The sequence below is a fragment of the Syngnathus acus genome, chromosome 13, assembly GCF_901709675.1.
Source record: "Syngnathus acus chromosome 13, fSynAcu1.2, whole genome shotgun sequence".
NCBI lineage: Eukaryota > Metazoa > Chordata > Actinopteri > Syngnathiformes > Syngnathidae > Syngnathus > Syngnathus acus.
The window spans coordinates 13,063,590-13,079,659 of record NC_051098.1 but is presented as its reverse complement, the minus strand read 5'-3'; the positions used below and the strand labels follow the sequence as shown (position 1 = coordinate 13,079,659).

Genomic DNA, 16,070 nt, shown 5'->3' with positions numbered 1-16,070 from the left:
CATATTTTAAATATTCATAATATTTTGAGAGCATAAAATGTACTCAAACTACTCGGCTATAGTGCCACGTTAATATGACACCTTGCCAATATTTAAATTCTATCCAACATTACAATTTTAATCCAGCGCACCCCCGGAGGGCACACTGGTAATCCCCCAGATCACAGCATGCGGTGCAAGTGGGAAGGTTACTCACTCCATAATTGGCTCCTTCTTGCACACCTAGGTGGGATTTCTTTCCCTCGCCTGCTTTGGATACTGATTTACGACATCACGCAACTCTCCGTGGCTGAAGCCTTGTTGATTCATCGTAGGCCGCCGGCTCCTGACAACCCCCCATAAATATGAATCGTAAATCTAAGGTCGAAGTTACGGCGGGGGAATAATCTGACATTACCGACTCGGAATATTAAACGAGCGTATTTGAATAATCCCTTCTGGATGTACTCCTACGTGAAGTCATCTCCGCCTGTTAGCATGTTAGCTTGACATTAAGATAGGCATCCTTTTCTTTCCTAATCAGAAACTAAAATTCAATTAAGATCCCTTTTTATTAAGGACCGCGGAGCTGTGAGAACCAGATTCAGACCGAGCAAAGTAACTGCACAAAGAGGCGGAATTACAGCAAAGTTACGGTAAAGCCCGTAATCCGCTCGTCATTCACAACTCTCGCATCTGTAAAAGACAAACAAATGAGTCGGCGCATTAGAGTACAAAGAGGCAATTCATGGCGCTGAGATCCTGAAATGCTTTTAATGCACAATAACAGCACCCAACTCCTGCGGGACTTAAATACTCGGATGTATCGCAGAAAAAGGTTGTTGCTATTCGCAGTCCAGCCCAGAAATAGTCGTGGGTCTTTTTATTCCGACATCACGCAGATGACAAAGTATTTTCTTGCAAAAAAAAAAATCCATTGGCCAGTCCACCCGCCGACTTTATTGGCACAAGTGTCATCTAGTTGGAAAATAACAGCAATGGCGGCCTGGTTTTAAGCAGCCTCCGCCCTCCCGACTCGCTCCCGCAGCGATTGTAGTGTTTCTCTTTTGATATCGTCTGCTTGTTGTGATTGCAGATGGGCTGATTTTGCGCTGCTGGGGGTTCACAGAGAACACGGCGGGAATGCGTATATTCTCCACACGGAGTCTTAGGGGAGATGAGCCGGCTGATGAATACCGAAGCCGCTATTAGCCGCAGATATGTATGACAGGGTGGCTGTTAGCATTCATCACAGAGTCGAGTGGAAGCTTCGGAATCAGACGATGCTTTTCCACTTGTTTGCCCCGAGCCAGCCCTGGGCTTTACATTTCACGTGGTTGCTATTGCTGTTTTCAAATTGGATTTATTGTTTCTAAGGTATGTAAGGTCTTGCGAAAGACGTAAAGTGAAGTAAAATACCAACAAGAGGAAGGAAGGCACAGGGAATATGGCATGCCTAAATTACACTGTTTTAGATTTTCCGACTCGTACTACATTTGCTTTTTGTACAAATAATATACAATGTGTTTTGGGGGATTTTTTTTCTGATTAATTGTATATTCTTTTGGAATATTTTGGTCACCCATAGGGCAATGTTACATCTTTTTTTCTAATATTTTAGCTTTAAAATATTTTTGTAATTTGCAATTTTTAATCTAACGAGTATTTTTATATTTAGTATATATAGCATATATGTTTTTATTTTTTGAGTGTTCTTTTGTGTTTGTGTGAAATTTTACATAATATTTTGATACATAGTTATCTTTTTTAGGTATTTTTGTCTAATATTTTTATAGTTTTAATATTTGTGGTTTTCATATTTGTAATTCTTGTCTCAGCCTCATGTCCTATGTGAGATATTTTTTGTCTTTATAGTTAGTGTGTTTTTTTTTTTAATACTTTTTTTTCCCCAAATATTGCCCTTCAGATTTTTCTATAAATTCAATAAAGGTGGATTGAAGCCTCCCAGTCAGGCAATAATCAAATACAGAATGGGCCGCTGTAAAGCCAAAAAATGTAATGATGCAAAACAGAAGCAAGGCCACAACCTGATCCGAAGGGCCTTGTTTGCGCAAGAGCGGCCAATAAAAGGCAGTCGCCCAGTCAAGGAGAGATGAGGCAGGCGTCCTTTGTCTAAACATATCACAAGCGCGAAGAGCGCTAATGAACATGGCCGCCGTTCAAACCGCAATCAGCACTTTGGCAAGCGCAATCGGCCACAGTTCTTCGTGATGCTCCAAATCATTCTTTGCTTTTTCATGTCACATCATTCGATGCTCTGGACAAACAGACCTACCTTCCAAAAAAAAAAAAAAAAAACGAGCGATGGGGCTTAGCGCAGCCGGTAACCTCAAACTTTTAAAGTATGGCACAAATTAATTACCATCCTCCATAGAGCTAGCATGTAATCTAGCACGTGGTGATAAGCTGCCACCAGGGGATGGACAGACGTGATTTGTGACCTTCATGGACAGAGACAGACATGTGTCTGACCGTGATTCTTAGTTTTTTCTATTATTTTTACATTTTTAATATTTTTCTTCTCTATTCAGTTTGTATGTCTTTTCCGAGGCATTCAGGAGCCCATCCTGAGTTGCAAACAGTGGCATCTTTGTGACACGAGCGAAACAAACGCCGGCGGATTTCTAATGAGCTATTGACCTATGAATGGCGCCTCAGAAAATGACAGCTACCAATACTGACCTTTTAGCGAGACGAGTAAACATTAAGAGATTCCTGCAAAACCTCACCGCGCCATTCCGGTCCGTGCCAAAGTGTCTGTTAGAAACATTAACTGGGAAAAAAAGGCAAACTTAAAGCTTAAGATGGAATAAAAAGGACGCGCTTTCCTTGTTTGAGGAAATTACAGCATGTGGGGGAGTCATGACGTTTATTTTTAGTTTTTAATTAGTTTAGTTTTTTAGTTCATTTGCTTTTTTCCTTCATAATATTTGTATATTTTGCTTTGCATCTTTTACAAAAATGATCCCAATATTTAAATAGATTTCATTTAGAATTTGTGTAATGTATTTTTGGGATGGTTTTCGTAACAGTTTAAGCATTACAGCGTTGGCTCTTCCATTGTGTCGTTGGAGATAATGTCGAGTGCTACGTTAGCTTCTCGTGCTAGCCACTGTGCATAATTCACTTCCCAGGTGCTGTCCTAGCACCACCTTGTGAATGTCCGGCTCACCCGCCCCGGCCCCGCCCATTGCCTGACCTCCATTTCGCTCTCGGTCACTCTACGGCAAATCCGAAAAGCCTCCCGGCATCTCCATAGCGACCGGGCCTCAGTCGGAGCAGATGGCCTCAGTGTGCCGCGCGGCAATTAAACAGCCAGCGATGAGCGGCGAGGAGAAAAGTGGGTCAGGATCGGGAGGCGGGGCCGGAGCGGCTCGCGTTTGGGACGTGCTCCACGGTCATGCCTTCGAGGCCTAACACGCCCCCGCCACACACAAACACACACAGTTAAAACAAACACACGCCCAGGGAGTGCACTTCAAAATTTGACATTCGAAAAACAAGGAGTGGTGAAAATTTGGAATCCAACAAACTTTTCTGTCAACATACGATCATACAAATAAATATACACACACATCCCACCCCCCAACAAAACAGAGTGAGGAGAGCAGAACTTCAGGCAGGATTACGGTGGCAAATCCCGCCATCCAATCGATAGAATTAACCCTTAAATCCCTCCTCCAGATAAAGAGATGGAACACAACACAACTGGATTTCTTTACTCGCCTGAAGCAAAAATGTGGGTCACTGCCAGCGTCGTGGTTCGCTCAGCTGATTTTCATTCACATGAGCTGTGGGTGGGAATGAGAGTTTGAATGGTCGCCGAATGCCCTACCACTGACTGGCGACCAATCTAGGGTGACGGTGGGCTCGTTTGTCATTGCGACTGACCGGGTAGCGGCCAACGCAGATCCACTTCAGGGGGTGAAAAAAAGGCTCACTGTGCCTTTGAATAGCTCATTAGACTCATTTAAAAAAAAAAAAATTAATTCCAGCAAACGACGGCGCTGTTAATTTAATTCTCACTTTTCCATGTCATTAAGTCACAATTACGCAAAAAAGAGAAAAGATAGTGTTGAGTGGCTTTCCCGACAGGGGGAGAAAAAAAAAATACAGCTGGAAAAAATTAATGAGCTCTCATTGATACAAGCGTCCTTGACATGTTCAAAGGGAGACGACGCCAAGAACGGGAGAGCGAGGCGAACTGGAATCATGCTTGGACGTCGGCCACGTTGGGGAACAGCGGGTCCAATCCCCCTGCGGGGCCAACATGAGGATCTTCGTCTCCCAACTTTCCTTTTTACATGCAAGCTTTGTTTTATTTTTATTTATTTTTTTATAAAGCCCTGATGGCAAATCGACTTTTTAATTGCTTGTAAACAAAGAGCTCTTTGTGTTTTTGGTTTTTTCCAGCTTCATCACACAACCCCAGGTATGAGTTAGCTTAGCTGGACCAGCCTTTTTTGAGGCTGGCAAATATTCTTTCCTGTTGATTAGTTACCTGTTTGTTACTACAAATTACATTATATATCTTTATTATTATTTTTATTATTTCTATTTTTATTATTTTTATTAATTATTTCTATTTTTATTATTATGTTATTAGGATCCAGCACATTTTAACGCATCCATCCACCAACAAGATCTTTGCCCCTTCAGCACCTGGACAACTTGCTACTTTTGCTAAAACTATTTTCTTCTGTCTGCCACAAACTCCAAAAGGCGAACGGTCGCCAACCCAAAATTCCGTGAGTCTTACGAGATCAGTCGAAACGCTCTAAAGTGGCTTGTGATACGGACAAGTCTGCTCTGAAAACAATTGGAAGTGAAAGCAAGACGCTCCACTCCCCAGCCAGTTGTTGCCGCATAATTTAGCGTCATGTTAACTCTGAAACACACGTTTGACCTTCAGGGGTCGCCGCCCTCGACGTGACATTTGTCATCTTCTCCGCTTGACTGACAATCACGGCGGGATACAAAATGGCTCCCCCAGCGTGATGCGGACTAGCAGGATTTTTCAAGATTCCGCTCGCTGAGGCAAGATGTCTGCGTGCGCTCCCATGTGGAAAAACCCTTGAAAAGTTATTCAGCTGCAAGAGGCGAAGGGGGAGGCAGGGAGGGAGGGCGGGATGCGGAGGTGGGTGGCGAGAAGAGCAGGAATTTATTTCGAGGCATGACTAAAGATGCTAAAAGTTCAATATTTTGGCAGCGATACAATCTTTGCTTTCCGAAAGGGCACATTTCATTTCACAATTTTACCGTTGGCCATTAAAATTTCAAAGGCTAGAACGTTATTGTCTTCATTTACTCCCAAATGTATTTCTTAGTAGGATTGAACAATTGTTCAATTATTAAAAGCTTTACATACGGCATAAAATGAATGTGTAAATACGAAAAGAAGTCTGTAAGGCGCATGCGTCTCTCGCGCTACACTTGAAATTAAACCGGAGCCAAAGGCACAAACAAACATAATCTTGAGACGATTTAATGAGCTTAACCCAGAGAAGAAAGTCAACCTGTGGCTTTACTACAAGACGTGAGCTCCTTACTACGACTCAACATGTTTTCCTCACCAAGTTCTAAAAAAAAAAATCATAATAACACCGGATTTATTCATCTTTGTGTCAGTAAAACAGCAAAAAGTAAATAAATAAGGCGAGTAGGAGTCCTCCCTCGTCCGTCACATAAATAATACATTTGGGATGCGGCAGTGGCCTGGTGAGAAGCCTTCAACTCCGGGGGCGCAATCGTCTCGTCTCTTTCACGTCAGCTCGCTCGGTGTTGTGTGTTTTGAATTAGCGTGTTTGCTTCGCTCGTCTAATTGCGTCGAGGGAGCCCGGTGCTAGCTTCGCCCCTCTCCCGGGTCTTTGGATTCAAAAGATAGCCAACTATTTGTGTAGCGCATTTTCTCCAAAGAGGTATTACAGGGCGTCGTGGTGGCTAATAAAAGGTGAAGGCCGCTTGACACCTGACGTTACGCAAACATCGCACTGAAATGCAGCGGGGCTTGAAAACCGGGCTATCGATTACTAGCTGCATTAGTGCCGTTTGGATCCGGACGGCAACACGGAAGGATCAATGCCACATTGCAGGCCAATATGCTGTTTATTTTTACTCCACTCACAATAATATACATACATACAGTATATAAATCAATGTGAGGTAGCTTAATGCTAACATATGATGTGAACCGCTGTACTGAACGCTAACAGAAATTAGCCTACCTGTTTTGGTGATTATAAACCTTCAACCAACGGCTACTTTACTCATTTGGAGTAGCGACACATAAAAACAGAGTTTTATGCTAAAATTAAGAACTGAACCCTGCATGTTAAATTTGGCAACGTCGCTGTGTTGCTAGCTTTGCACGAACATTCACAACAAAAAGTAGATTTCAATACCAAGCGAAGTCAAGCCAGCTGTTTCTATCCTGTTGTTTTCCATTTGATTTCTATTTTAGCGGAGCAAGTCCCAGGTCCTAAAATAGGCAATTAGAGACTCAAGTCAAGTCTCTCACCTCTGCTACGAATCCCGAATATCCCCCAGCGGGAAACAACAAACCAGTGTTATTTGATGCAAAACCTTCCTCACTGCTGCCAAAACCGTAGCCGACACCCGTTTACAAGCACGCTGATACTTTGAAGCCTCGTCATCTCCCGGAGAGATATCATCGCGGCATATTAAATGAGCCAACATTACTCATTAAAAAAAAAGGAAGCATTTCATGCAACAAAGCCCCTCCTTTGTATTGCGAGTGCGGAGACTCGGAAGGGAGAGCCAAGATAGGAGACGTTTCGGTGTGTGTGTGTGTGTGGGGGGGGGTCGGCGAAGGGTGGGCTCGGAAAAAGATGTAAAAGTCTGGCAGCGGAATCTGACGAAAGAGCCACACGCGTGCGTGCGTGGGGAGGATGGAAATTTCATCACAGCTTACTTTTGTGGAGCGTGAGGTTAGCGCTACGTTTTAAGAGTTAAAGACTTTCATCAAAGGGGATGGGGGGGCAGCTTTGACAGAATATGGAGGAAGGAGGGAACGGATGGTTTGAGTCACGATTTGGATGTGGCCACCATTCCCGAAATCTGAAATAAATCTCACGCCATGCTGGAAAAATAAGTCGGTGTTGACGTAACAACGTCTTCATTCGAGGATAAAGAAAGACAGGGTCATTGTTTCAAATATTTCATAATCAGGAAAACAACCAGATGGGGAAATTAATCAATTGGTGAGTTCAATTCAAAATGGTGACCCGGAGACTTCCTTGGGGTCAGTCTTTGTTTTTCCAAACTGACAACTTATTTTTATAGCGCGACAAAAAGAACGTTTTCTTAACCTTTCTTTAAGATCCAAAATAAGCAAAAGCAACTTTCAATTGTCAGCTAGCCAGACCTCACAAATGTTAGCTATTTTATTTACACAAAAAGTCATTATATTTTATAACCTTATCTAAAAAAAAAAAAATAAAGATGGGCAAACTAATATTTTTTGGGGCGGGTCAACAAATGTTTTTTTTTTTTTTTTAATAAAATAGTTTCTACCTTATCATTCTCAACAGCTTGACGGCCACCCGCTATCGGATAACCGTATTTTGTTTCGTGCTTGTGTCCTCCTAACACTGTTGCAGCCCACATCTTATTGGAGGAATGGTTACAAGAACCAATGGAGGAGAGCTAATCTGCTTTATTTTAAAAGCCTACAGCCTTCAAAGTGTTTGGAATTATCGCCCTTCAATGTCTTACGAAACAACGATTTAACGCCCCACTGGTGAATTTGAAGTGTTTGGATGAGTACATACAAAAGTCTGCATTTGCTTCCACGAAACATCACGTAAAGAAATAAATATCATTTGCTTTGTCGTCGATGTAGTGTATGCTGAGAAAGGTTGTCACTATGGTAACAACCAAAGAGACACGTAGCAGTCCTATCAGCTATTTGCAAACCGCTTAATGTGTAAAAAAAAAAAAAAAAATGTCAGCTGTCAGATCTCCTCCAACATTACTTTGGAGAAGATTAAGATCAATTTAGGAAGCATTACAAGCCTATCAAACAACGCCGGAACCGACAAACACAGAAGAGAAAGGGCGCGGGACGGAGAGTCAAGTCGAGCGGGATTTTAACCATTTAATCCCTCGACAAGAATCTGTCTGCTAAATAGAAGAAGAAATGTTGAGGACAGATTAATGCCGAATCAGAAAAGCTCGGGGCGAGATTTGATCCCCTTCATTGATTTGCCCAGCTTTGCTGATTCCGCCATTCCGGTTGAAACAGAGTGGAATGTCAAGGCTTTAAAGCAGAAAATTGCACAGAGCTGGAGTACCCCCCCCCCCGCCTCATCTTGATACGACATAGCGACTACCAGGAAGCAAGACAAGACCAAATACGAACAACCTGCCATCTTACGTTCGTGACATATTGTCTTTGTCAATCATCTTAAACATGACTTCATTTCCCTTTTCATGGCAAATTGGAAAATAAATGATTCAAATGTGATGCAATGATCGGTCGGCCAAGAAAGCTTGGCCATTTAGTGTCTCCCAAAGCAGCTTCGGATTGGTCCTGAAGCTGAATAGGGCCAAAATACAAAATGGACTTTGTTCAATTTCAACTACGGGTCCTTGGAACGTCCATCTTGTAATTTTTTTTGTTCATTAACTTTCCAGAGAGGGAAAATTAAAAAAAAAATCCAAAATATCTGCTTCAAACCAAAATGGCTGCTTTTCCTTTCATTTTCTGACATCTGTCCTCATGAGTTTTTAGATAGGGCTAAATGTCAGCCCGATTTAATATTAACCAGTTTAACAAGTGTTGAGGGCTAATTTATTCCAACTTTCCAGGAGGTGCTGCTAAGTGAGTGTCTAGCAATGAGCATAAAATCGTCTTCATTAAACCGATGCGTGGGTTTCGCCTACAAGTAGTCAAAATACTCCAGGTGATATTGGCCTGAGCGCGCAGGCATAACTTAAGCACAGAGAACAAATTCACGGCTAAACTGCTCAGCTGGGAATTTCAACCATTCATTTATTCCTCATCATGACTGGAGTCTCACCCATAAGCAGATTCCGGGCTTGGGCCAGGCAGGGGTTGAACTTAATTCATCATTCATTCTTTCTCTCTCGCGATTGTATTAGCGCGTGGAGGGCCGGAGCTCTCGCTAGCACTCAGTTTTAGCGCTTTCATGTCATGTTTTATTCAGGCCCGCCCGTCCAAATGCGACCTTATAAGCAAAACGCCAAGCGGGCCTGTTTGAACTCCAGCGTGGAAAGAAAAAACAATTCAAATACTTTTAGTGAAAAAGAAGTTTTGAGAGTGCAAATTACCGCTAGGCAACTAGCTAGCCCGAGCAGAATATAAACTTTGTTTTGCTAACAAAAGACAAATATTTCAGAAGGTTTTTGGGTAAACATGAATGTTTGATACCACTTTTTTCCGACTAATTATTCGCCAACAGGCGCAATATAGTGCCACCTACTGTCAAGGAGGACTTATGCAACAAATACTAGCGTTATAATGTCCGCTAATGCTAGAAGTTGACCTGCACTGTTTATTTAGGGGTTAGGTTTAGAAGTGTGGCTTGAGTGTGAGGCAGCCACATTACGCAACCGTTACCAAATTTATTCCACAAACTGCGGCATGGAAACACAAAGAAAGCAATTCAAATATTTTTTTGACTGAATAAAAGTGGTTTTGAAAGCCCGGATATTACTGCGGGGCAAGTCGTGGCAGACAAAACGGAATCTAAACTTTCCATTTCACGCAGCGTTCTGGGAGAGATTTGACAGCAGCGCCGCCGCCGCCGAAAACGAGCCCCGAACGCTCAAAGACAAGTCGGAGCGAGCGAGGAAGCGAGCGCTTCCATTAGCTCCCGCCGGCAGCGCCTGCGAGAGAGAGAGAGAGAGAGAGAGAGAGAGAGAGAGAGCGCCGCGGCTTAATCTCCCGTCAGTTCGCCTTCAAGCAATTCTCCCGGGGACGCTGCTGCCCATCCATCACGAAAGGAGATGCCCCCCAGAGGAGGGCGGAATCACAGCAATTAGTAGTCACTCTCAAACTATCAAGCCTTACAATCCCCGTGCGATTTTGCCATCGGCGTGGGGGACAAATTGCCACAAACGAGCAAATAACAAGGGAAACCCGAATGATGCTAGCGTGAGCGCGGACCTCCGCCAAGGCAAGTCTTAATTTGGTCCTGCGCCAAAATGACAACACACGACATCATACATTTGCATGAATTTTCAATTTTCATTCATTTTCAAGGAGTCACTTCTGTGTGGCTGAGGAAATTCCAAAATTGACCTGGACTCTCCCCAAGTCCCATTTCGGTTAAGCAGTTCTCAGTTTATCTTAAATCGCTGCATCAGCAAATGAACAAGTACATGCCTCCTCTAGCAAAGAAAGAAAAGAAAGAGTTATTTTGGATTGTTAAGCAAAGTAGGGAAAACGAGCCCTGGATCAGCTAAATCTAAAGAGCAGAGTCATACCACCACCACCAGGGCTCCACAGTCCTCATGCACCATTCACTGGGAAACTAAAGGAAATGGCGGGAAAGTCCACCAAATCGAAGGAGTCCCATCACAACAATGTGGAAGAGCTTTGTTATTGTTGGTTAATTTCCAGCAAAAAACAAACCGGGGCTTACCTCCACCGAGGCTCGACATTTGGGATGCATCATTCCCTGGGAAATTGAGAAAAATTCAGCAATGTCTCATGGCTTCTCATTCAAATATTAACTTTCAAGTGTGAAATTCCAGAATCAGAATTTTGGGCGGGTGATTGCTAAACACCTCCAAGTCCCCAAAACTGAATGTATTACTCTTTGAGAAAATTAAGAAAGTTTGGCGGAATTCAACAGGCCCCACCAAAAAAAAAAGCAAATTTTTTTTTATTTGTTCATCTTGACACCTCTAAAAAAAAAAAACAGCGCACCGTCCATGCCATTAAAGATCGTGATTAATTCACCTGATTGCGTTTTTGCAATTGCAAAAAAAAAAAAAAAAAAAAAAAAAAACCCAGACAAATTTTTTTTTTTTGCAAGATGGCACAATTAGTCCTTCATTCCTGGATCCAAAAAACAGTTTGACTGCTCAACAAACAACAGTGCATACCTCCACCAAGGCCCAATTATGCTTCGGAATAACACTCTGGGGAATGATGTCGCCTAGCAAACAAGTTCCCGCTTTCTCAACGTTGTGTCAAAGTAATTTGGATCACCAGCAAACCAACAAATGGCTGAGGTCAAAAATGTGCAACGTCAGCATGCTAATTAAAGACACATGTGTATCCCCCCCCCCCGGCACTTTCCTGCCAGAGTCATCATCAAACATTCAGAGTAAGACCTTCAAGTGCCCCCGGTGGCCTCCGACCCGCCCGACCGCACTCGGCTTTGGTCCGAAATCCACGGCCGGCCACCTAAACAATGGAGCCGTCGATCACCACGACGCGTGGCTCGACTTAAAGGGCCAGCCGCGCGGAAACACGCTCTGGCGGCCAACGCGCCGACTCACGCCAAGGACGTCCGGGATGTGATTTCTACTCGCCCTACGTCTTGGTTAATAACGCACTGCTTCCCGCTAAATAAAAGAGACATCAGAGCCGTACCTCCGCCGGCCACCACCTGGCGGAGGATTCCAATTAAATCGAAAGTCTGGACTCGCGGCCTGCCAAAGACAGCAGGCGCTCGTATTACCCGCGCGCGCCGATCATCGTTTTGGCGAGCCTTCGCTGTTTTGGAATCTGGCGTGTGGGTTTATCGGGCAGCGTTCCCTCTGACGACGCAGGGCGTCCCGCTGCAAGCTCGGGACACGCCCACTCCAGTGAGGATCGACTAGGGAACAGGCTGTATATCAATAAGGACTTAAAAAAGAGGCTGGGCATTTACAGCGACGCCCTTTAACCCCCCGGGGGCCACTGAGAGCAAATTCTTGTTGCTACGTGTCTGACAGACAATGATTCAGGCAGCAGCTTTTTTCCATTAACTCCCAGTTCAAAATAAAACTGTGGAATGAACCAATGTGGGCCCTTGATCGTTTCATTTGGTCTGAACAATTAACAGGCTGAATCGGTATCTGCGTGTTCACACATCTCCACTTCCCACTGCTCAGGTCTTGTTAAAAAAAAATTAACGGGATGCATCGTTTTTTTTGCCTCAATTGATTAACGACGGTAGCTCCGCCGTTCAAATCCGATTTTTGAAGCATCTACGACCTCATTTGGATGCGATGCCGATTTCCCCAACTGTGGCAAAACATCAGAATGGTTTTTGCGTGCGTGTAAACGCACCCTTAGGAGAAACTCATTTGGCACCCGATTTTTTCCTTTCACGTTCCCCGAAACTCCTCAAGTACAATTCTGGACACATTTTCCACACACAGCCTTGATTGAACTACTCCACATGCCCCCCCCCCCAACACACACACACACACACACACACACACACACACACACACAAGGGAACGGGACTAATCCTGATCTTCTCCACAACCAAAGGGATCATCTCACTGTAAATCACACGGAGCTCTTTGTGATCAAAGTATCCAATCGCTGTTAAAACACACCAGCGAGCAGGGTCGACATCTTCCTTGTTTTTTCACCTTGGAACAGGAGGAGGAGCCTGAGGGCCTTTTTTTAGGGGGAGAAAAATGGGGAATATGGCACATTTTCCATGAGGAGCACCACTGACCACAGACATTTATTGAGTTTAAATTGCCTTTGACAGGCTTTAATGTGCAAAAGCACATACAGCCAGTAGTCAGTGGCTGGAATATATTCCGAGACGCAACATTCCCACTGCAACAGGGTCGAATCCACAAAGCGGAATAAAGGATTTGGACAAGAGAGGATGAAGGGAGGGGGAGTCATTACATTAAGAAGATTCATCCCATTACAACTGGAGAGCAGAGGATGCTTTTATTCCAACTACCCCCACTCAAATCTAAATTAGACTAACTTTGCAGTGCCTCGCTCACAACGCCATCTGCCGATCATCCACGTAATTACACTTTTTTTTGTTAACGCGAAATAACTGCTCTGCAGCAAACACACTCCAAATGTAATATTATGCGGATTGGCCTGGGCATTTATCCATGCAATGACTAAAAAAGTCCGTGACAACAAAATGAAAATAAACAAATAGATGCGGCTAAAAGTCCGTTTTCTTTTGTTTTTAATGGGCATTACCTTGGACGTGCAGCACCAAGAGGAGCACGCAAATCCCCGCACACAGCTGCGCCATGGCACCTCAGCTCTCCCGGGGGTCTTCTGCGTTAGAACCGTGCACAAAGAGCGAGCATGCAACTTGCGCAAATCCCACTTGTGGGGGCAAAAAAAAAAAGAGAAAGTGGGGGGGTCCCCTGGACTGAACTGGACTGCTACCTCCAAAGCCAGAAAAAGAAAACTAGAGGATCATCTACAAGTCAGGAGGGTTCCACGCTTGACTTCCACCGCGGTTTCGAGTTGAGCCTCAAGCGCGCCGCTCTGGCTCCATCCAAGTCTCTGGATCGATGGCCGGAGGGGAAGTTTCCCAACACTTCGGCGTCCCGATTCCCCTTTGCTGGGTCAAGTTCTCCGCAGTGGCGCTGGGAGAATGGCGGGGAAAGATCCGCAGATTTCTCCCGGAAAAAAAGTCGGGTTCTCGATTTCCGATTGACACCGTGGAGCTCCACGCAAGTGACGGCCGTGTGCTCACGGCTGCTTCCCGAACAGTCGACTACCGGCCGGCTGAGTGAGCGAGCGAGTAAGTAAGTGAGCGAGCGAGCGAGCTAGCGAGTGAGCGTCCCCTCCTCCCGCGCTACCTTCCACTGGGAAACTGACGTCACAGGAGGGGGAGGAGTCGGGACGCTGGAAGGATGGGATGCGACGCGGCCCGCCAAAATGCGCGTCCACGCGAGCGCGCACCAGCGCTTCGAATTATAGTTATGTACTGTTTTACATTTGATGTACAGTACTGTATTACAAAATATTTGCGTGTGAATGGGGGAAAAAAATATTCAAATCACAAGTACATTAGTTCTATTTATTTCTTATTACCAATATTCCCCTATTGAAATTCAACTGTTCCATTACCCAAAAAGGTTTTTCTCCTTCCTTGTAAACTTTGCCAATTGCTTTCATGTTAGAAAACAGCATGTGCATTCAAACTCTGGCGAGTTTTAATATATTAGATAAACTCACACAATCAACCAAGCAATCATATCTGATAACGGTCTCCAGCTCCCCACATAGGATACAAATATTCCCCCAAGTAGCCAGAGGCAGTAAAATCACGGCAATTCTTATTGGATCCTTTAGGAGTGTAGCCTCCAGTTATATACATGCATAAGCACTTTAATAATACCCACACCGACTGTTGTATCGTTTCTATGTTCACTCTTTTTGCAACACCACTGGGAAGCATTACGTAACTGCACAATGACCATGAAAGTGGCACCGCCACTTTAAATGACCAAAACAAAATGGCCAAATTGGTTTGGTAGCTCATTACAGTTGCCAAGTTTTGTTGTCTCAAATGCCGCATGGCTGTCTTCAAAACACTCACCGGGGAAGCATTCGACTATCCCACCATGTGTGCATATTGTAAAGTTTCCGTGTCGGTCGCTGTAAAAACACAACGATATTGAGGAACAGGTGAGCGAGTTCACATTATACGCCAATTGTTGCTGGAACGCAAGCACAGCACGCCGGGGAAGCATAAAAACACTTGGCTATTCCGGTAAAGTTTTTCCCCCCCAAAATATAAATGAGGCCGTAAGGTTTGATTTTATATATGAATTAATGCAGAGCTCACAAATCGTTTTTTTTTTTTTTTTAAAAAGCCGCAAATAAAACGAAAGATAAATGCAAGCCAGAGTTCATTTCAAACTAGAGATGTTCAATAACAAATTCCACATTAGATTTGAGTCAATGGGATCTCAAGGCAGCAATGGATTGTGAGGATCAAAAGTAAAGAGTTGTCAGAAAAATACTCAAACCTGAAAAACCGACAGTATTTCTTCCCACCGGTTTTTGTGGCATATATTACATGTAGTTCGAACTTTTATTTTTTCAACTCAGCCTGTCTGGTATTTTAGGAAAGAGTTTCCACTTCAAGACTAAACTAAACATTGACTTGGCAGGATCGCAGCTTCACTTTGAAGTGAGTGTGCAGAGGTGTCACATTCATTTGTCGGCGTCACGGCTTTACATTAAGATGCCTCGCGATGTTTGCACGATGTCGACGTTGAATTCCAACAGGAACATGATGTAGCCTAATTAGCTGAATATCTTTGCAAGCGCTTTGGAGGTATTTGTGTGTGTGTTTTTTTAAGCAATACTATTTGCTTTGTTTTAAGGTTTTATAATGGCTCATATTGAAACCTGGAATGAACTTAATAAGAGTGATGGCGGAACATTTCACGGAGAGGATCTGTTGGGGTTTTCCGAGCACGTTTCCAAGCCAAGTTGTAACAAAATCACGGCTGATCCAAGCAATTCTGACGCCCACTTTGTGTATTTTCACTCTAAATTATGAGCTGCGACATGTGCCACTGCATGACAAGGACACGTGTTGGACGACATTTGTGGCGCCGCCGTGTGTGCTTTCGAGAGATCAAATGTCCCCGAAATCAAGTTGCCAAAAATCATTCTTTTATTTGAAATAATTGCTCCCTACCAGCACTTGAATCCAAACTGCCATTAGCAAGGGAGCATTAGCTTTTGTGTTAGCCGTGGTGAGTTTTAGCTTTGCTACAGTCAATGCTAGCTTTAGCTTGTTGCCAAAAAAAACTTTACGTAAAATTAAAAGCTTTCAAAAAAGGTATTTGTCAAGATTACCTGCTCTTACATGAGTAACTGACTGTTATTATTCTAACTTTGAGTTAACGGCGACTAGCCATTAGCTACTAGCATTAGCTTATGAATGTTAGCTATAGTGGGGACTTTTTCAAATCATTCAAGCCCAAACTTAGAAACCCTTTCGACCATTAAAGCACCCTGCAGTGCCACGTTTACAAATATGGAAAGCTCTAATGTAAATGAACGCAAGGCACAAAAACAAGAAGCTCCGAATGGATTGGTGTCGAGATGCGGCAGGAAGGATGCGGGAGCT

At 43.8% G+C, this 16,070-nt stretch overlaps 1 protein-coding gene across 1 annotated transcript in view; it reads right to left on the bottom strand.

The window, feature by feature from the left end:
- Nucleotides 1–13,762, bottom strand: part of nectin1b (nectin cell adhesion molecule 1b) — a 110,586-nt gene extending 96,824 nt beyond the window's left edge. The window contains 2 exon segments of the mRNA XM_037268323.1: nucleotides 10,629–10,664; nucleotides 13,166–13,762. Coding sequence (XP_037124218.1) covers nucleotides 10,629–10,664; nucleotides 13,166–13,220 — 91 coding nt within the window. The 5' untranslated portion in view covers nucleotides 13,221–13,762.
- Between the last annotated feature and the right edge of the window lie 2,308 nt (nucleotides 13,763–16,070).